Here is a 20,635-nt window from a genome sequence, read left to right as displayed (position 1 = left end):
TGCGGTTTGACGTCACAGACGAAAAAATACTCGTAGTTCTACAGAAAATGTCGCTGAGGCCAACGTTCGACAAGCGGGCTTGGTCCTCTTGTCAAAAAACTTGCTTCTGATCTTGACAGATTTTTGCATCGGTGGTTTTAGTATTATTTATGGATGCAAAGCATAGGATATACACCAAACTACCGCGCCAAATAAAATAAATACATATGACTGACACATCTGTTTGCACGTATCTTGAGACTGCGGATATTTTTGTGAGCAAAGCTGTATTGTCTGCCGCGCTTCGCGACAACATACGAAATAAGGGTAAGAATAGTTTGATGACCGTGACATTTGTCGTACAGGTCTCTAGCTGAAAGGGACTGCAAGCTGTTGTCACGTGCGGCTGCTTTCTCCGTGTATAACCTGAAGCGCGCGATTACGTAATCACAGTTTTGTATTCATCTCACGCGCCTGTATTTTCCTTTTCATGTGCGCTGTAGCCTCGAAGTCTCCTTAGCGATTCAGCTCGCAGCTCCCGTTGCCAATGGCGATCGAATGTGTTAGCAACCCAGCTCTCACTTTCGTGATCATGAAGCAATCCTGTGAGCCGGGTCGCTCGTGTAAGAACAGCGCTCAGTTTTCCTGTTTATGAATGAAAGTTATTGTTGACAACAAGACGGAAAACAATATCTCCACGCTCGGAATGGCAGAAGCGTGAGCAAGTTGGCAGAGGTTCGTGCTAAAAGACGGTAGGCGTGCAAACACGGACACAAGAGAGAGAAGTCGGGACAGGGCATTTGTGCTGTCCGTGAGTACATGTTTGTACGTCTACCATAGGCGCGCGCACGGGGGGTGGGGGGGGGGGGGGCATGGGGGCGCCCCTCTAGTCACCTAAAAAGGAGGGGGGGGGGGGCAAAGTCTGTCCCATGCATTGATTAATAGGGAAGGGGGGCGCCACGATGAACCTTCGCACCCCCTGATGGGGAACACTGCGCACGCCTATGACGTCTACCGCCTTTCATCACGAATGCCTCTAAGTTGCATTCAAAGAGCCTGATAGCTCTGTGGATGCCATTCAAGTGCAGAAGGGTTCTTAGGTGCGCTATAGTTGGTTCATGAACATTGTGGCAGAACAGCGCAGACAACGGGATGACGAACATACAAGATACAGCGCTGACTATCAACTGACTTCTTTATTGGAAAGGCAGATAATATGTAGTTAGGTGAACAAAAATGAAAAATGGCACAAACGCCATCGAGTTACTCGGCCAGCCGGCATTACTATCAATTTGGATAAGGGTTTTCAATGTGCGGCAAAAGCAGATTTCATGAAAACGTATACACGAGCGAAAAATGGCAAAAAAGAACCATGACTTGGTGGTTGGTACAAAACTGATTAAAACAGCTAAAACTGGACATTCGAAAATCAACAAAAACCGAGACCAAAGTCTAACAAAAAGGGCTTGTAAGCAAGTTACGACAAGGCTAGATAACTGCAAACACGAACAATAAGTGCGCCATCAGTAGCACTCTCTGACAATGAAATTAGCTACCTTCAGCCTCAATTGTGTTCACAAGCTTGCTGTCACATGCTTTTGTTTCTTGGGTTTTTTATATGGTTCATGGTTGCAGTTTTCTGGCTTTGTTGTCGCTTGCTTACAAGCATTTTTCGTTAGACTTTGACTCTTGGTTGTTGTGGATTTTTTAATGTCCGGTTTTAGCTCTTTTTAATGAGTTTTGTACCGACCGCCAAGTCATGGTCCTTTTTGCCATTTTTTGCTCGTGTTTACAGTTTCATGAAACCTGCTTTTACCGCATCTTGTAAACGCTTATACAAATTGATAGTAATGCCGGCCGGCGGAATCACTCGATGGCGCTTGTGCCATTTTTAGATTGTTGTTCACCTGCCTATATATTCTCTGCCTTTCCAATAAAGAAATCAGTTGATAGTAGCGCTGTGTCCTCCTCTAAGTTCTTCGTCCCGTTGTCTCCGCTGTTCTGCCACAACACTCAGGTACCGTCGGCTGCTCATAACGTTGCGGCAATAGAGATCAAAGTTTGGACATTATTTGGGAGAGCGGAACGTCGGTACAGTCTGACTCAACGGCATTGCCACTTCATCCCCAGAATGAGCAGGCTCTAGGTCAGTCACATATAACATGCACACGAACGACACAGAACAGAGACATGAATGAGCCCAGTAAGCGTAAACGAGGTAATGGACGTCATGGAGGCTTACCACTTTATAAGGAGCGTTAAGTTACTTAACCACCACGGTGGACTTGTAGTTATTGTGCTCGACTGGTGACCCAAAGGCCGCGGGATCGAATCCCGGGCCTGGTGGCCGCATTTAGATGGAGGCACAATTGCTAGAGGCCCGTTTACTTAGATTTAGGCGCAGGTTAAAGAACCCCACGCGGTCGCAATTACCGGAGCCCTCCACTACGGCGTCTTTCGTAATCATATTGTGGTTTTGCGACGTAAAACTTCAGCAAAATCTCCGAGTTCCTTGATAAGATCAACGGGAGGGCCTCGATCAGGGCATTGTTTCTACATATTAATGTTTTTTAACAAGAATCAAAGCCCAGCTTTAACTCGGATTTAACTCGTGATGGTCAGCGTGTCAGAATGAATGGCGTGGGATGCATATAGACAACGTGCGCGCAACGCGTTTTTAGTGGGTACTTAAGGCTGTATTGGTGGCTTTCCAAGATACGTACCTCAGTGTTGTCTACTTGCATTATGGCATTTCTGATTTTATAACTGTGTACTCGGGCTGTCTTTTCTTCTCGATTTTGCGCGCTTTCTCTATTTTTTCTCTTTACTAAATTCCTTATCGCTTTATTGGACTCAAACTTTCTTATGCAATATGGCAATTTTGGTGAAAACTTCCGTTTCAGACACACTCCTAAACGCCAAGTTTGTCAAAACGAGAGATACCATGGAGAAAGGCGGGCGGATATATAATACATTGATATAGTAGCCTTGACAAGTATGAGCTATAGCAGAATACCAACTCGAACTGTCCACTCGACAATCTTTTTCTTGCGATAACACACCACATGCATTTGAGAAAACGGTGCTAGTTCTATAGTTCTGGAAAGGAATAAAGAGGACGATATGTATAGTGAGATCGGTTTTATTCACTACGCTCTTTCAGCCGAGGTATCCTCCACCGAAGCCGGTACCGGCGGTATGTCCGAAATTCTGCAGTCCGTATCCTCCCTGGTGACCAGCGCCTCCACTTCCGAATCCAGCAGATCCCTGCTTCTGTCCGGTTCCAAAGACCTTGCTGTCACTGGCAGAGAATCCTGAGGTGTGGCTGTACCCCTGGTTGTTGTTGTAGGCGTTCACGTTCCTCGTGGCAGCTCCTCCCGCGAAACCAGCAGACCCCTGGTTGTGTCCGGCAGCGCCACCCTGGTATCCTCCCTGCTGGCCACCGGCCGAAGCACCGTATCCAGACTGGTAGCCGCCACCGTAACCCAGACCGCTACCATAGCCCAACCCACCAAGACGACCGTATCCAATACCGCCGTATCCAAGACCACCGTATCCGAGACCGCCGGTTCCGATGAGACCAGCGCCAGCAACTACCGGGCCGTAGCCACCTCCGTAGCCGCCAAGTCCACCTCCGTAGCCGCCAAGTCCAGCTGCTCCGATGCCTGCACCTCCGAGACCAACGCCTCCAAGACCAGCTGCTCCGATGCCGGCGCCTCCGAGACCAGCGCCGTAGCCGCCGACTCCGAGACCACCACCCAGAAGGCCTCCGCGCCCTTCGACCTTTTCCTTCTTAGCGGCTTCCTCGGCGAAGGCACCGCAAGCCACGAGGGCGCAGACAGCAGTGGCGATGAAGAACTGCATTTAGCAAAGAGTAACCTAAGTGCTTATTGTGGACTTGATAGTACAGTTGCGTTCAATGCAACGTAATCATTTACATTTTTAGTAACGCCTCGTTATCTACAATGCTGCAACAGCGCGACTAAAAAGGAATTGAATAACTCGTTAGAAAAGGAAAGGCTCTTCGCTGTCGACAAGTTTGTCTATTCTTAACTATATTATAGGAGGGACAGATTAAATTTCATTTGGTGGGACAGTTGCCTTGAAGGTACGTTGATCTCGGTAAAGCTTTGACATTAGCAGGAATGCACAGTATTACGCCTGAATTGCCAGTTCATAGAGACAATTTGCATGTTAATTTTGCTCCAACTGTATATTGCTTGACCTGCCTATCTTATAATATTTTTTAATGAGTATATAATTAAAGGGCACGTAGAATAAGCGCTAACTCTTGGTTGTTCTTTGTTCATCTGTTGCACGCATGAAAGTGCTCCGAAGCAAGAAAACCCTGCATTTTTTTATTTCTTAGTCCTACTTCCAAGGACGCATGCAGTGTGCGTTGACATATGATATGAGTTACTCACTGAACTGAACTGTAAGACAAAATGTAATACACAAAGTTTAGTATAACATTGAACCAGCACCTGAAGTGACGAATGTGTTCAGGAAGCTTGACCGTCACCAAACATATTTCCAAATAAGTGCGTTTTGACACATATGCCGGTCATATTTAGCGGTCCCTTTTATATTTCCGAAATTTCTGTTCACACATTTTTTACACATGGCACATCATGCGAAGGTGTTCATCATTGTGTTTCGACAAGAAAATTGCTGTCTTGAGCAAAATGCCTTTTTAGAATGCACTCTAGAGTTTTCAATGCTTCCCAATGGTCAATCCTTCAGAAACGGTTTTTTGTGTCCTGATACACGAAAATAAGACAAATACTGCTACAATTACAGCTGCCATTTGTCGACATTAGCGTAGACTACAACGCAGAAATACCCTTACCTTCATTGTTGACGGGATATTCGTCCTCTCTCCGATCTCCCCGCGGAACCACGGACCTCGAGGCTCGACCGTTGGCAGTGACTGAATTTCTGCCCCAATGTACCGCTCCATATATAGTCGACCCAAGCGTGTCGTGATCCAGTAAATGGAAGCAACAACAAAACAGGAAATGACGTATTAATTGTTTCTACGAGTCGATCATTGTCGCCCACGTCGTGTTCCCATCCTCGAAGGGGCCACATTCAAGAAATCGAGGCGTTATCTTTCGAATCTGAGGGGTCCCGGCGATCTGCTACTCGGTGTTCTGCGAAATTTACGTCCCTTCCGGCCAACGTTGTAGCGCTCGCGTTTCCCCGGCTGTCAAGAATCCCGGCGCTCGGAATCCTCCCCTCCTCCATCCTACCTCGTCGTTTCTGAAGTTTACATAGTATGCGCTGAGTGTAAACGGAAAGGATATCCGCTCTCGCTGCAGGTTTTCAGGATCTTGGTTTTCGTGAAAGTGTCGTGAGACTCTCAATTCGGAAGCTGTTTCCGGCTCAAGGCAGCGCGACTTCGTTTTTCCTCGAAATGACAGCTAAAACAAATGGGCGCTTGTGCTATGAGAATAGCGCGCATATACATATACGCCATTATTATTATTATTATTATTATTATTATTATTATTATTACTATATGCCAACATTTTTTAGCAAGGAAGTTGAACCGGCCACCAAAACTACTAGAGACTAACATCTTTGCTTTGAAATCTAGCCTGAGCGTCAATATAGTTATGAGTAGTTTTACATTCAGAGCCGTTATGCTCGACGTTGGCCGTGTGTCGAAGATAGAAAATTATCATCATCATGAACCGGCACGCGCTCTTTTCTTCATTTTCTTCCGCTTCTTCCTCTTCTGTGACGCTCCCAGAACACGTACGCACGTTTCTCCGGCGAAGTAGGATTTGACCAATTTCTGTGGCAGACACGTTCTTGCCCGCCGACGGCTTCTTCGTTTTTAGTTGACAGGTGGTGAGTAGCGGAGCTTGCGCAATTCCTGTAGCACATACGCGCTAGGAGTTTGCAACAGAGCCGTTATGTTCGAGGTTGACCGTGTGTCGAAGATAGAAAATCATCATCATCATGAACCGGAACGCGCTCTCTTCTTCATTGCCGTCTTCTGCTTCGCTCCCAGAACACGTGTGCCCATTTCTCCAGCGTGGTATGCAATAACTCTGATGGGTGAGAAAACGAATGCAAAAAGAGATAAAAAACAAGAGAAATAAAGATAGAGAAAGAGAGAAATTATTGGCGAAAAGATTTCTTGGCGAGAGCAAGCGTACCTATGCATATTATAGCATGGCAAGGGGTGCGAAAAAGGAAGGTGAGAGGGTAGAAGCCTAGCCAAGCTAGGACCAGCTAGGCGCGCACCAGCTCTGCTGTAACCCACCCTTGCGCGACATTTTGGAAGGACGTCTCAAAATTGATTTGTGCCCTTGTGTCAGTTGCTAAATATGCAGATAGTCTTTTGATCAGTGAGCGGCTTATATTTCCTATAGTGTATTGTAACCAATTCAAATTTATTTAGCACAACTATTTTAGCTGGGCTGTTGCACTTGTAACTATTGCGTGTGCGTTTTTTTTTATTCTCTCTCTGTCTATCTACACCCTCTCTCCGACCCCGATTTCCGCACCCCAGTGCAGGGTAGGAAACCGGATACTAATATCACGTTAACATCCCACCCTCCCGGTTCATCGCTCGATCTCTCTCTCTCTCGCTCACTCTCTCTTGATGTAAATACTACTGTGCGCTTGTTAGGCGACTTAGCTGAACACACACAGCAACACCTATGCAAATTTTGCGAGGAATAATGAGCGCACTGACCAGACTTATGGTACGAATTTATACCCTCTGCCGTATGCATTTTTTAGCAATATTCCTCGGTTTGACTTTGTGAAGCACCAAGAAACAATTTATTGTAATCCGCTACTAATGTAGCGCCGGTGCTTGTCACTCATTGCCTGTAACCACTTCTCCCGAACGGGCGCTGTTATCAGCTTACAGCTGTTCCACAATTTGAGCCTGCTGTACCTGAAACGTCGTGAAAATTGTCACAGATTGACAATTTGGGGGATGTATAGTCGAATTGCTGCTGCTACGCCTAGCGCGAGCAGGACCACGTCAGGAGGTTAATCAACTCCTTTTATCCTGACCGCAAGCAATGCCTTGTATTGCCCGAAAAATGAATAAATATTAATAATTGCGGCTAGGCGCGCATAGCGGCCTACCACCACAAAACTACGAGAGCCGCTGCTTGTTGTTCACGAATCTGTACGCAGGCATGCACGTTCAAATACTGTTTTGATCTGTGCAGGAAAATTGGAGCATTTTGAAAATGACGCTCACAAAATGATTAGTTAGCGAACTATCCGGTACATTGATTGCAAATAGTGAGATGTAAAACAGACGGAACACGTAAGTTCATAAACAGTGCGTTCAATCGTCACTTGTGGGCCTGAATGTCCTTTCTGTCACTGCTACGAATACTCTTAGATTACATGGTGAACGTTGTGATAAAAGCGCCATATACATTTGAACTGTAGCCAGTGGCCTGTCAACGCTCGTTGTTGACACTAAGGAACACATTAGTTTTCAGAGACTCTCCATGAATGCGACGGGAAACATTCGACTTCTGCAATTGCCTTCAGTCCCTTAACTTCCTCTCAAATTAACCGCTCTTCTGAACAAATATACTTAATAAAAAAACGACAAATAAAGTCAAAATGACTTGTGTAGTCAGACAAGTAGAACTCCAAAGTGAAATTGAGAACGATGTCAATGGTGTTGCTTTACAGCGAAGATGTTTTTATCTAGGCTCTGGCAGATCGCGTCCTTGGTCTTACAGCCCCGACTTGGCACCGGCCGACTATTTCCTGTTCACAAAAGTGAAAATCCGCCCTCAAAGGACACCACCATGGAACCCTAAGTGCCGTCAAAGAAGCTAGTACGTGTGCCCTTAAAAGACCTTCCAAGATCAACCGACGGGGGGGCCTTCTAGTCTTGGAAAAGCCGTTGGTAATACCGTGTCGAAGCTCAGGGGATGTACATTGAAGACTTTTGAGGCATTATAGCGATATCACTAATGAATATATTTTTACGCAACTTTTCGAGATACGTACTATACAAACCCTGCATATCTGTTTATAACTTTCTATGAAGGCTACCTTGAATTTTGTGGTAGTGGAATGAAAGACGTCTGCAGGACATCGTGTAGAAACCCTCGTGCCCTTTCGTGCGTGTTTCGCCACGTCAGTCCAAGCTCCTCGAACGGGAGTGCACCCTCGATTTAGTTAATAATCATATTATATAAATTTTCTATGGCAATATTCACTATAGCGGACCCAACATAGTCACACATTCGCCGGCGTGCATCTTCACACGGCTCTGAATTCTTGTATTTTTCGCTTTCTCCTGCCGATCTCCTTGCAAGACCTTTTAGGGGCGAAGCTCCTTAAGGCGGCACCCGTTCGTCCCTCGTAGTCGTAGTCGTAGTCCGTAACCAGTCTTACGCTTTGACCTCCAAGGTGGTGCCGGTGGGAGATTTTTCCTGTGCGTTGTTGAACAATAAAAAATTCGCAGCGGTAGCTAAAAGCCGACTTCTTCTGTCTCTCATTCCCATTAGCAGCCATTCTTTACCTCCAAGGTAGTGCCTGGTGAGATTTCTCCTGTGCGTGATTAAACAATAAAAATTTTGTTCAAAACGCCGTTTATTGATGAAATAAACCAACGAAAGACGCCATATGTTTTGTAAAAGCAAAACGGAAGAACGCCAGATGTTTCTAAAGCAAAAGGAAAAGACGCCAGCTGCTTAACGAAAGACGCCAGATGTTTTCTAAAGCAATGGTTTTCTAAACAATGAAAATTCGCAGCGTACATGTAAAATTAAAGTGAGCTGCAAGTCGTCATAACTCATCGAACCTTTAGTATAAACGCGCCCTATCTCACGTCGGTGATGATGTACTGGGCAGAATTCACGGAAGATTCACGGTTTACCTATGAACCTCCGCAGCTTCGCCCACTCATCATCATTCACTCCGTGGATATGCTGTGATTTTTTTTCTTCCCTTTCCCAGTAGTATGTATACATGACCACTCTGCCCCGGAATACGTGTATTACTTTTTAAAAAACTTTATTTTTCTCTGCCTCTGTCACGTTCATTAATTAATTTATTTATTTCAATACAATAAATGCCAAAAGGCATCACAGAAGGGAGTGGTAGCTAAAACAAAAAATGCACATTTCTTATCGGCTAGTTCAAACAATAATCTTCAACAGCAGATTTAAAAGCAGGAACACTTGGAGTGATGACGCTGTAGGTGGACAGGTGGTCCCATTCTTTGGCAGCCTCGCACATGAAAGAATCGAAAAATAAGTCAGTACGACAAAGAGGGACTTCATCTTTATGACGCTGATTCGTACGACCCGAGAAATATGATGTCTCAGCAAAATCTGAGGGACTCTCGAGCTTCGCCTTCAAGATTAGAACGCGATAGTGTAATCGGGCCCCGCTCGCATCAGCTTCTTAATCGTTAGCCTGACTTCGTTTCTCGGTGGACAACTCAGCCGTGCCGAAATGAAAGGAAAGTCTGTGCGCGTAACATAGGCCCTTTCAAGCTATCCTAGAATGCCTATTGCAAGTACAGTTGCGAAGTGCCCACTACGCCATAATTCTTCCTTTTGCAAATTCGCAATGTACCCACTACGCCTCCGTAAGGAAACACGCGCACCTACCCATTTCGTGGATGCTGTTGCTGATGATGATGATTAATTATGCCTGAGCACTTTGTCATGGGCAGGCCTTTAAACAAGCCACTCGTTGCGCAACTCATATGTTTGAGTCCTGGTGAAATTCTACGCTACGGCCATGCATTATTACATGTGTTAATGGCACTCCTCACACTACTTAACATTCATATAGTGTTTTATTGCGATAGCAATTATATGGACAGTCTCGGCTGGATTTTGCCGTCGCCGTCGCCGTCGCCGCCGTCATGCACCGTATATGTATAAGTATGTATATATATATAAAAGCGCCAAAGAAAAATAATTCAGAAAAATGCTTCCGAAGCGCGGAATCGAACCAGGGACCTCTTGTTCCGCAGCGAGCGGCGCTATCCACTACGCCACGAAACGCAGATCCTCCACGTAGCTAACGGCGAGCGTTATATACACACCCTTTAGCGCTGGACGGACTCGGAGACAGCAGGCGATAATAAGCGTTTATTCATTACCAGCGAGATGGCGCTAGGAGCCCGACGGGCGCACTTAAAAGTCGTCGGCTCGCTCGCTCGCTTCTTCTTCTTATATTTGCGCATGGGAGAAGCTTGCGCTTCCGCTGTCCGCTCGCGCGGTTTTCTCGTGGTGAGGGGAAGAGGGATGTTTCACGCTTTCACCGTGATGTCCGCGCTCATGTTACGGAGCGTACGAAAGTCACTCGATCTCAAGGGACGCCGCTAAACGAAGAAACAGAAGATGAGCGCGAACTATCAAGTGGCACAGCTCGACACTTGAAGCACGCTAGTTTCCTTCGCTGCTTCGGCCGCCTTTGCAACAGAAGCGATGTTCAAACTGAGAGTATCCATTGGCGAGCCTCACTTCGTATAGCATTAGTTCCTTGCTATCGCATTCATTGCTTCGCCCTTGCGGCGAAACTGTGACTTTTTTTTTTCCCCGAAGCAATTTCGAGCACGGGCGTGGCTCCGCGGTAGAACACCTGCTTGCCACACAGAAGGTTTGGTTCGATTCCCACTTGATCTCGAAGGTTGTTTTATTGTTTATTTTTTGGCATCTCTATCAATTTTTCGGTCATGGGCAGCGGTGATTTTTCGCTCGCAACCAACGACACCGACACCGACGTCGACGCCCACACCAGAATTTCTGCGAAACGAGCTCTTTAATGCTATTGCGTTAATAAGTTCATTCTTCAGGTGTGGATTATGAAAAATCCTATTAAAATGATAAATCAGACACGTTCCCGCAGACAGAAAGCTCAGGAAGTCGCATAGTATGTTTCATGGGTGATACACTGGAAAAGGGGGGTGAGCATATTTCAGAAACAATATGATCGTTCAATAACAGCCCTCGTACAGGCGTTGAAAATTTACAGGGAGCGCCAAAATAGGGCACGGTGTAGAATTGTTTCATACTCTTTAAAAATTCTGCTCCTGCGAACACCTAATTACATTCTATTCGCCTCGTTTGTACGTATTTTCACTTTTTTACATAGGCGCGTCCGAGGAAGTTCTAAGTTTTATAATTTACAATTATTACGTTCCTTGATTTCACGGGTGCGGCAGGATGTGCTGGAATCCGTCTCACACTTCTCGCTGGTGAACACTAGCGTGACGTCTGCTGTTAACGTCGGCTTGCTCTTTTATAAATGAAGGTAATTACTTTGCGCCAGTTTTGTGCTTTGCACTGACCGCTGAAACGCGATGGCCAAGATTCGATGGTTGGAGCCTATTTGGCTGTGTGTGTCACCCCCCCCCCCAAACACACACACACATACACACAAAAAAAGAACCATTCATTGTTTCATACAAGATAAATATTTTTGATAAAGGAATGGCCTTGAAACACTCAGTGGTGAAAAAATAATCATATCACCTGGATGTAACACATAGTGACGTTGTCTGTGAATTCAAGATAACGAATTATTCGGAGCTTTCCAAAAACACAAATGAGAACTGTCAACGATACCACTGTGTTTCCTAAGACATTCTGAATATGTTGTGGATTTCTAGTGCTAGTTCAAAAATAATGACAGTGATCGGTTTGAGATCATACGTTCGATGTTGGCTTTCAAGCCCTATTCGAACACGTTCGCTTTATTTCAATCAGACTTTTGACAGCCTCGAATATGGAACAACCTAAACGATGTTGTTTCAATGTGATGTTTCGCCAGTCCTAACAGGAGGTACACTTTTACGGCGTCAAAATTCATGTAATGCTCTTGCAGATGCGAGTAGCCTTGGATCGCAAGTGACCTGTTATTCAAATAACCTATTAGGAAAAAAAACAAGCATTTTGAGCGCTTGAAAGTTAAATTTCTCATGGTAACTTTTCCTTCACATGTACGTGAGATGGAGTCGAAGTGCACTAAAAGATACTCGTTCCTCTTTTCTTCATATCCGGCGGGCTGATGCAACTTTTTCTGTTCCTGCCAACTCGAGCACCGAAACAGAGCACAGGAAAATGTGAAATAAAACAATTCGTTTTATTGTCTGTTAATTCTATCCGAGGTATCCTCCACCAAAGCCAGAACCGGCGTTGTGCCCGAAAGTGTTCTGTCTGAATCCTCCTTGGTTTCCAGCAGCTCCTTTTCCGAACCCGGCAGAACCCTGGTTATGTCCGGAACCGAAGTTCTTGCCGTCGCTGGCCGAAAATCCCGAGGTGTGGCTGTATCCCTGGTTGTTGTTGTAGGCGTTCACGTTCCTGTTGGCAGCACCACCGCCAAAGCCCACGGATCCCTGGTTGTGTCCGGCAGCACCACCCTGGTATCCACCTTGCTGGCCACCAGCCGAAGAGCCGTAGCCAGACTGGAATCCTCTGCCGTACCCGAGACCACCGCCATAGCCGAGTCCACCGTAACCAAGACGACCGAGTCCAATGCCGCTTCCGTATCCGAGACCACCGGTTCCGACGAGGCCAGCCCCTCCGTAGCCGCCAAGACCAGCTGCTCCGATGCCTGCACCTCCGAAACCAGCACCTCCGATACCACCGCCGACGAGACCGGGTCCCACACCGGCGCCGTAGCCGCCGACTCCGAGACCACCGCCCAGAAGGCCTCCGCGCCCTTCGACCTTTTCCTTCTTGGCGGCTTCCTTGGCGGGAGCTCCGCAAGCCACAACGGCGCAGAGAGCGGCGACAACGAATACCTGTTTTTAGGAGAAACAAATGGACATTGTTAAAATGTGTGGTCATGCTTTTTGATAATAATTGAATCAACACTTTTCTGATGGGAATTCATTACTTCCTCCGAAATGGTGAAATCTGCTTAGTGTTCTCCAGCCACACTGTTTTGACGAGCGTAACACAGAAGGACGCAACATTACTAAATCACATGTTCACCTTGGAGGAACCCTTACGGATGTTTTAACACTCCGAAGTTATGTACAATGTTGTACTGTGTACGATGTGCGACCTCAAAAGCATTATTAAAATTTATTTTTAAGGCGCAAAGCAGGACATACACAAGAAAGGACACGGGACGGAGCGCCCGTCCCGTGTCCTTTCTTGTGTATGTCCTGCTTTGCGCCTCAAAAATCAATTATGAACGTACACCAACTTGCCCAACAAAAAGTTCTCAAAAGTATGAGTTCACAATTTATAATTTTTTAGTGAGTGTGTGGAATGTGTATTATTTTTGTGACTCATTATAAGGACACCCGGAGTGAGAGCTCAGTATTGGTCAATTTTCATATGTTTGAATGTTGCACGCTTCAAAGTGCTCCTATTCAACGGAAAAGTTGCATGCGCTTTTACATATACAGTCTCTTTGAAAGCCGCATGTAAACATTTTTTTTATTATTTAGGACGAAGTGATCTAGTAACAGATCTAAAGCTAAACAGACAACACGAAAATGTTGTAGTATGAAGCTCATCAAGTACTTCGTGTCAACATCAACTTACAAAATTTCTCGCTGCCAAATACATTACGAAACCTATATCGATCACCTTTAGCGTTATATTTATTGCTCCGCTACCCTCGTTTAATGCTTCCTTGCAAGCCATTCTGTCGTTACGGTAACTTTTCTTGTCAATCACTTCTTCCTCGTTCTTGAACAAGGGGATTCCTATTAGAAAATACTGTTTATTAATTATTCTCAATGTTAGGTCCTTGAAAAATGCTTTTTATGCGAATATTAAACAAACACGCTTACAAACTTGTGAATGAGAAAAAACAGCTCAAAGGGAGACGTAGCACAAGCGAAGTTAACACACAGGACGAGCGCTGCGCTCGTCCTTTTGCGCTGTTTTTCCCACTTACAAATATGTGACCAACTAGCTCAACGAACCACACTTCCGCATGGTTACAGTCGTCGCTACACTTTATCTACGTTGCAGTGCTATCAGACTTATTCTTACCTTCATATTTGGCGGAATAGTCGTACTTTTCAGAAAGTCCTCGCTGAAATGCGGACCTGAGGATCGACCGTTAGCAGTGACTGAATCTCCGCAGTACAGTGCCGCCGTATTTATACCACGTTTAGAAGTGCCGTACAAACGCGCTAAATAAAAACACAAAGAAAACAGGAAATGACGACTAATTGTTTCTACGAGGCCGTCGTGATGCTTCCATCCTCAAAGAAATCTTGGCTGAAAAAGTCGAAGGCACTATCTATGAAACGATCTATCCTGGGGTTCGCAGAAACTTACGCCTCTTCCTCTCAGTGCTTCGGTGTTCGCGTTCCCCGCGCGTCAACCGCTCCAGCGCGAACAACTCTCCCCTCCTCCTTCCCTTGTCCTCCTTCCCAGCTATTTCATTTCTAAAACTCGTAGTATGTGGGAAGGGAGAGGATGTCCGCTTCTGCCGAAGGCTTCCAGCTTTACAGTGCACTTTTGGGAGATGTCGTGTAATTTTGGAACTTCAGTTTTTCGCTAGAAATTGTTCAACTCGTCGCTAGTTTTTCTCTCGAAATCAGTAAATACGTGACAGATGTCGTCTTCTCCTGTCTGAATGACACAAGCGCGCGTCTACTTTTGCCCTTCTTGGGCGTTGTTGATCATTTGAAACACTACGAGTTAGTTTACTTTGGTGTAGCATGCTTTAAAAGAAAATATTTTTTTGCAAAGCTGGCTGTGACAGCTTCAGACTATAGGGTGAGGCATGCGCTGAGCATAGTGTGCAACAACGTGTTAAAGAGATGGAAAGGTTGTTCTGAGTTCAATAGTCATTTAACTTAACAGTGGTGGTTAGCAAGGGAAGTTAGCGAATGAACTGAACTTATTATTACCCCGAGAGAGCGTGTGATCCCCCATTGTATTATAATTTCGTTACATTTACCTTTTTGATGTATGTTGTGAGATTTCTAGATCAAGAGCAGCCGGTAGCGCCCGTAAAGGCCAATATCTTCATGGTTAATTACGTCGTTAGAGTTGCCTACATGGAACGTTAGCATAACTCACACCTCTTAAAAACTTCCAACATGCGTTGGTATCGGAATATTGCTTTTGCAATATTGCCTTTCATCAGTTAGAAATTTAAACCGTGCGCTCTTTGTGTAGCTCAGTGAACCCAACTGCAGACTGTTTCAGACTTTCTTTCGCTGGATGAATGCATTTTGTAATTTTGTTCATTTAGCTAATGATGCGCAGTCGTGTTTAGTAAGATCGGCTGAAGTCGCGAAAAATCGCTTATGCGAAAGTTATAAAAAAAGAATATTAGACACGCTGATAAGACCTCTTATGCGGTTACAGTCTTTGCCGTGCACATTTTTCCTCGTTATATTTGTTAGTGTTATTTCGTGCAAGCAAGAAAGAATCATTTTTGAAAGCCGTATAGTGCTGCTACGATTATGTTCTATTTTTGTTTGTGACCGTCATTCCTGGATCATCGCTGTTATCATGTTATCACACCTGCGCAATTTGTGCTGCCTAACTTTAACTCAAACATAGCGAACCGCAAATTGACAGTCCCTCAGGTGCATGAGGTCAAACTGTATGCGATACGATCACTGACGTATCATACGTAAAATCTATGTGAAAAGCAGGGCTTGTTTGGGGATGACCCTGTTCGAGGAGCGATGTTGAATTCGAGGATGACAGAATATGCAGAATATGCTCAACAAACTAATTACCAGGGGAGTGTTTACTCCTTTTACTGACCTGTGTTCGCTTGATGAGAAGTTTGATTGCATAATACGTCTTACAATTCTTGCCCGTTCTTGAATGTTTTATATCTTGAAAACTCGCGTAGACAAAGATTAGTTTATGGACTCATTAGTACAAAGTTGCTAGTGAGTGCGTTAGTCAAATAGAAGGCCACGAAGCTACACGAACAGCACCCTTCAAATGTTGGTTGCATGACTTTGTGTGCTGCCTGTTGCTTCTACAAATACTATTAGACCGTAGAGCTTGTATACCGTTGTTACGGGGCGACATAGAAGACAACTATGACAACAATTTGTCAACACCCACAGACACTACCGTTTGGTTTCTGGGATTTAACGTCTCAAAGAGACTGAGGTTATGAGAGACACCGCAGTGGGGTATCCGGAGAATTTCTGCCACCTGGAGTTCATTACCTTGCACTGACATCGCAAACTACACGAGGCTCTAGTATTTTGCCTCCATTGAAATGTGATGGCCGCGGCCGGGATCGAACCCCACTGACACTAAGGAGCATACTAAGTTGATGTGGCTCTGTGTCAATGTGGGGTCAAGCATACAATTTTTGTTTCCCATAAATCAATTGGCCTCCCTTCAAAATAAGCTTTCATTCAGTCTAGACACAGGGTTCAAATCCCATCTGATCATGAGTATTTTTTATTTATTTTTTTTGCTCTTATTTCGTTCGATAGCGATTACGGACACCGACAGCGGCGGCGGTGGACAACTACGGCACTGTTTTGATCTCGTAACAGCTTTCGCTGTAAAAAGCCTTGAATGAAAGATGGGATAGCGAAATTCCAATGTCTAGTGCGGATAGCCGAAATATTATAACGCAAGGATTTAACGACTGTTCCATGGGAACGTGGGTTGATAGTACTAAATCAAAGCAACCATTACTACATGAAGTCGATTCACAAAGAAAATTATCAGTAGCAGAAGATCTCCACGGCACGGAGAGACGCTACTTGACAGACTTCGACTGGAACTAGCGCACAGAAAGTTTCCTGTAGAAAATGAACCGGCCAAACTACCATGAGTTCTGCTGTGGTCATGAAGATGGCAATGTTGATCACATTCTTCTGGAATGCGTAAAGTACGTAAATGAAAAGAAGAAGTTAGATAATAGACTAGCAAGTATGGGCAGGCTCCCCCTCAGATTACAAAAATTACTTGAACCGTGGTATTGGCATGAAAGCAACTTTGGCCAAAGGCGATCATCTTAAAAGATTCCTTAGTGGACACTGAACTAGATAAGCGTTTGTGTTGAGCAGCTATGTGTAGCTATATGCGAAGTGATGTCTTAGATCGTGTACTGTGGCTAGAACTTCTACAGAAATGCGTGTGAACGTCCTAATGAAAAGTCAACGCCTGCAACTGAACTACATATTTCCATGGTACTTCTTATTTGTTTCAGTTTGCTATATGTATTGTATTGTTCATTTTCGTTTTTGCGGTAACCACTTTCTTTTTTTCGCTGCATAACTTATCGAAACGGAGCAGCAGAGGTACTATAAACCTCAACCTCTCCACAGCAAGCGAGTTAGAACACAGCAGAACTGAACAATCATTTTTGCAGCGCGCTGCCTATATAGGCCTGATAGTTAGTGGGTGGCCTAAATGTGGAACGTGCGTGTAGGGTTTTCTACAGCGAATGGTTAGCTATGGTCCATGGATAATCTTGAAATGGAAAGGACCTATTCAAGTAACTTAAAGGGAAGACAACTGTCATTTTCAGTGCTGAAGGGTATATCGACAATAATAACTTTTTATCCTCTAGATGAACTTGAGTAAAAGTGCAGTAAATGACACTCGTTGCGCGCTTCCGGTCCAGTTGGCTGATGCAACTTTTTATATTTCTGCCAACTCGAGCACCAAAACTATAGCACAAGAACAGCATGTCAAACAAAAGCAGGTTTTATTGTCTGTGAATTTTAACCAAGGTATCCTCCACCGAAGCCAGAGCCAGCGTTCTGTCCGAATGTCGATTGCCCGTACCCTCCCTGCTGACCAGCAGCTCCTTTTCCGAACCCGGTAGAACCCTGGTTATGACCGGAACCGAAGTTCTTGCTGTCGCTGGCCGAGAATCCCGAAGTGTGGCTGTATCCCCGGTTGTTGTTGTAGGCGTTCACGTTCCTGTTGGCAGCACCACCCCCGAAGCCCACGGATCCCTGGTTGTGTCCGGCAGCACCGCCCTGGTATCCACCCTGCTGACCACCAGCCGATGAGCCGTAGCCGGACTGGAATCCTCTGCCGTAGCCGAGACCGCCCCCGTAACCGAGACCACCATACCCGAGACGACCGAGCCCGATGCCGCTTCCGTATCCGAGACCACCGGTTCCGACGAGACCAGTGCCTGCCACTGCCGGGGCGGCGATACCAGCTCCTCCGTAGCCGCCTAGCCCAGCTGCCCCGATGCCTGCACCTCCGAGACCAGCACCTCCAAAACCAGCTGCTCCGATGCCTGCACCTCCGAGACCAGCACCGACGAGACCGGGTCCTACACCAGCGCCGTAGCCGCCGACTCCAAGACCACCGCCCAGAAGGCCTCCGCGCCCTTCGACCTTTTCCTTCTTGGCAGATTCCTTGGCGGAAGCTCCGCAAGCCACGAGGGTGCAGAGAGCGGCGACAGCGAAGAACTGTGTTTAGAAGAAAAAAATTTACATGGTAATGTAGGTGGTCATGGCTAACTATTGTAATTTATGCATGATACTACTAATGAAAGGGAATTCATTATTTCAGTCGAGAAGGTGAAGCCAGTTTAGTGCTTTTCATCCTCTCAGTTAATGTAACACTGTGAACGAGGACAAGTCATTAATAATTCATCCTCTCAGTTAATGTAACACTGTGAACGAGGACAAGTCATTAATAATTTTTTGCTTGCCTTGCAGGAACTCACAGTTGTGTTGGTAATAAAAAAGGCACTGTGTTATAGTTTATCCGAAGTGCGCCTTAAAGAACATATCGCACTTGAAAACTCGGTGAAACTGCGCATTGTGGCATCTACGTATGTATATCACTCCTGGGTGCGCACAATACGTAGTGTACGACGGTTGCTTTTATTGAAATATGGCAATACCGAGTGCGCTCCTAACAGCTATAGCTCCATGAACTTTTATATCTATGCACGTTCTTCAGAGGCATATTTGAACTTTGATTTGAAGACATAGAATGAAATGATGCTTTAATGGGTTTAACACTAAACAAAGAAAACGATGAAGTTGTAATACAAAAGTGACGAAGGAGCTCGTGATCATCTTTCCCTTCAAACATTTTAAACCTTGCCAAATAATTCTCAAATGTATGTCGGTCATGGTAAGCGGTAAACTTTTTGTACTCATCTACTCTTAGATTATACACTTCTAAGTATTGTCTTGCGCACGTAATTCGCTTCCAGCACGTAGCATCTGGTGTCAAAAGCGCTTTTCATAGTTTTTCAAAAAGAAAAATACTTATTTTAAAGAAAATTGTTTTTACAAAATGCTCTTTTAATCTTTCCCGATGTCTAACAGTTGAGAACTGTTGTTTCTCTTGTTTGAAACACAAATGTTAAACAAAGACTTTCACAAATACCACTGCACATTACGTATATTACCGCGCCACAACAGACAAATATTCTTACCTTCATTCTTGGCGGATTTTACAGCGAAAGCTGTTATGAGATCATTTCACCGGCCGTTTTTGGCGCGTTGTCCGCCGCCGCCGCCGCCGCCGCCGGTGTCCGTAACCAGTATCGCTCGAAATAAGAAAAAAAAACGAAATAGAAAAATATTCCAGGATGGAACGAGGTTCGAACCTGGGCCCTCTGCGTGGGAGCCCAGTATTCAACCTCTGAGCCATGCCGGTGCTTGAAACTGCTTTGCAAAAAGGTCCTATACAGGCTTCATGTCGGGAAGGAACCACATTAGCATATGCAATATAGCGTGGTAGAAGAGTAAAGTAAGCACCAAGCATCGCACAACGCGAATTCTGTAACCAGGCGTCACACAATGCGAAATGCGCAACGAGTAGGTTGTTGAATGCTTCCAACCTATTACAGAGGACTCTGCCATAATTTTTCATCGTCATCAGGCACAGCATCAACAAAGTGCGCATAATGCCTTACATGGGTTTAGCAGGTACCAACGCTCTACGTAGAATGACGAAAAATGGCACAGTGCCTGTTGCCCTACTTCTCAAAAATTACAATGATTTATAGCGTAGTGGGTTCCTCGCAAGAGCACTTGTATTGGTTGCCAAGGAAGCCCATAAGCGCATGATCCACTTCCTCGGGGTCTCAGTAAAATTACAATGATTTATAGCGTAGTGGGTTCCTCGCAAGTGCACTTGTTTTGGTTGCCAAGGAGGCCCATAAGCACATGATTCATTTCCTCGGAGTCTCAGTAAAGTTCTTCGCCCCCCTCCCCCCCCCCGTCTCTCTCCCACGTCAACGTATGTTATACAGCATGATGGGGAGGGAAATAGCGACCGGGCGTCACCCAATGCAAATTACCTAACTGGTGGGCCGTTTAAAGATTCCAACCCGTTACAAAGGGCTGAGCCATAATTCTTCATCGTCATCAGTCGTAGCGTCAACAAAGTGCACATAATGCCTTACAGACGTGTAGCTGGTGCCTCGCTTCTCCGCAGAATGACGAATATTGGCTTAGTAGGTGCTTCCCAACTTCACAAAAATTGTGATTTATGGCGTAGTGGGTACCTTTCTAGTCGCAAGGCTAACCAACAGGAAATGACGAATAATTGTTTCTATGAGGCGATCACCATGAGTTACGTGAGGCGTCCCTCCTCGAAGAAACCCAGGCTGAAGAATTAGAGACGTTATCTCTCAACCACAGTGGGTCTCGGCGATCTATCTGGTGTTCGTAGAACCTTGCGTCTCTTCCCTGCCATGGTGCAGTGCTCTCGCTTCCCGTCCTGTCAACCAGCTCAGTGCGCACGGT

At 45.4% G+C, this 20,635-nt stretch overlaps 2 protein-coding genes and 1 long non-coding RNA gene across 4 annotated transcripts in view; 1 reads left to right on the top strand and 2 right to left on the bottom strand.

The window, feature by feature from the left end:
* Positions 1-3,137: 3,137 nt before the first annotated feature.
* Positions 3,138-3,855, bottom strand: LOC119401865 (acanthoscurrin-2). Its single transcript, XM_037668864.2, has one exon. The coding sequence runs from the start codon at positions 3,841-3,843 to the stop codon at positions 3,139-3,141; it is 705 nt and encodes a 234-aa protein (XP_037524792.2). The 5' UTR covers positions 3,844-3,855; the 3' UTR covers position 3,138.
* Positions 3,856-12,080: 8,225 nt separating this feature from the next.
* LOC125759532 (uncharacterized) overlaps positions 12,081-20,635 on the top strand; it is a 42,404-nt gene continuing 33,849 nt past the window's right edge. The window contains exons 1-2 of the long non-coding RNA XR_007417099.1: positions 12,081-12,106; positions 17,639-17,789. This is a non-coding gene — a long non-coding RNA (uncharacterized LOC125759532). The remainder of the gene's footprint in view (positions 12,107-17,638; positions 17,790-20,635) is intronic.
* LOC119403213 (acanthoscurrin-1-like) overlaps positions 17,613-20,635 on the bottom strand; it is a 38,540-nt gene continuing 35,517 nt past the window's right edge. The window contains exon 2 of one of the 2 annotated variants that reach the window (XM_049418409.1): positions 17,613-18,093. In XM_049418409.1, the coding sequence (XP_049274366.1) occupies positions 17,630-18,093 (464 nt within the window). In that variant the 3' untranslated portion in view covers positions 17,613-17,629. Of the gene's footprint in view, positions 18,166-20,635 lie in introns of both variants that reach the window. The other variant, XM_049418408.1, reaches the window with a different exon arrangement.

This window comes from Rhipicephalus sanguineus, chromosome 8, assembly GCF_013339695.2.
Source record: "Rhipicephalus sanguineus isolate Rsan-2018 chromosome 8, BIME_Rsan_1.4, whole genome shotgun sequence".
Lineage (NCBI taxonomy): Eukaryota > Metazoa > Arthropoda > Arachnida > Ixodida > Ixodidae > Rhipicephalus > Rhipicephalus sanguineus.
This window is presented reverse-complemented; position numbering and strand designations above follow the sequence as displayed.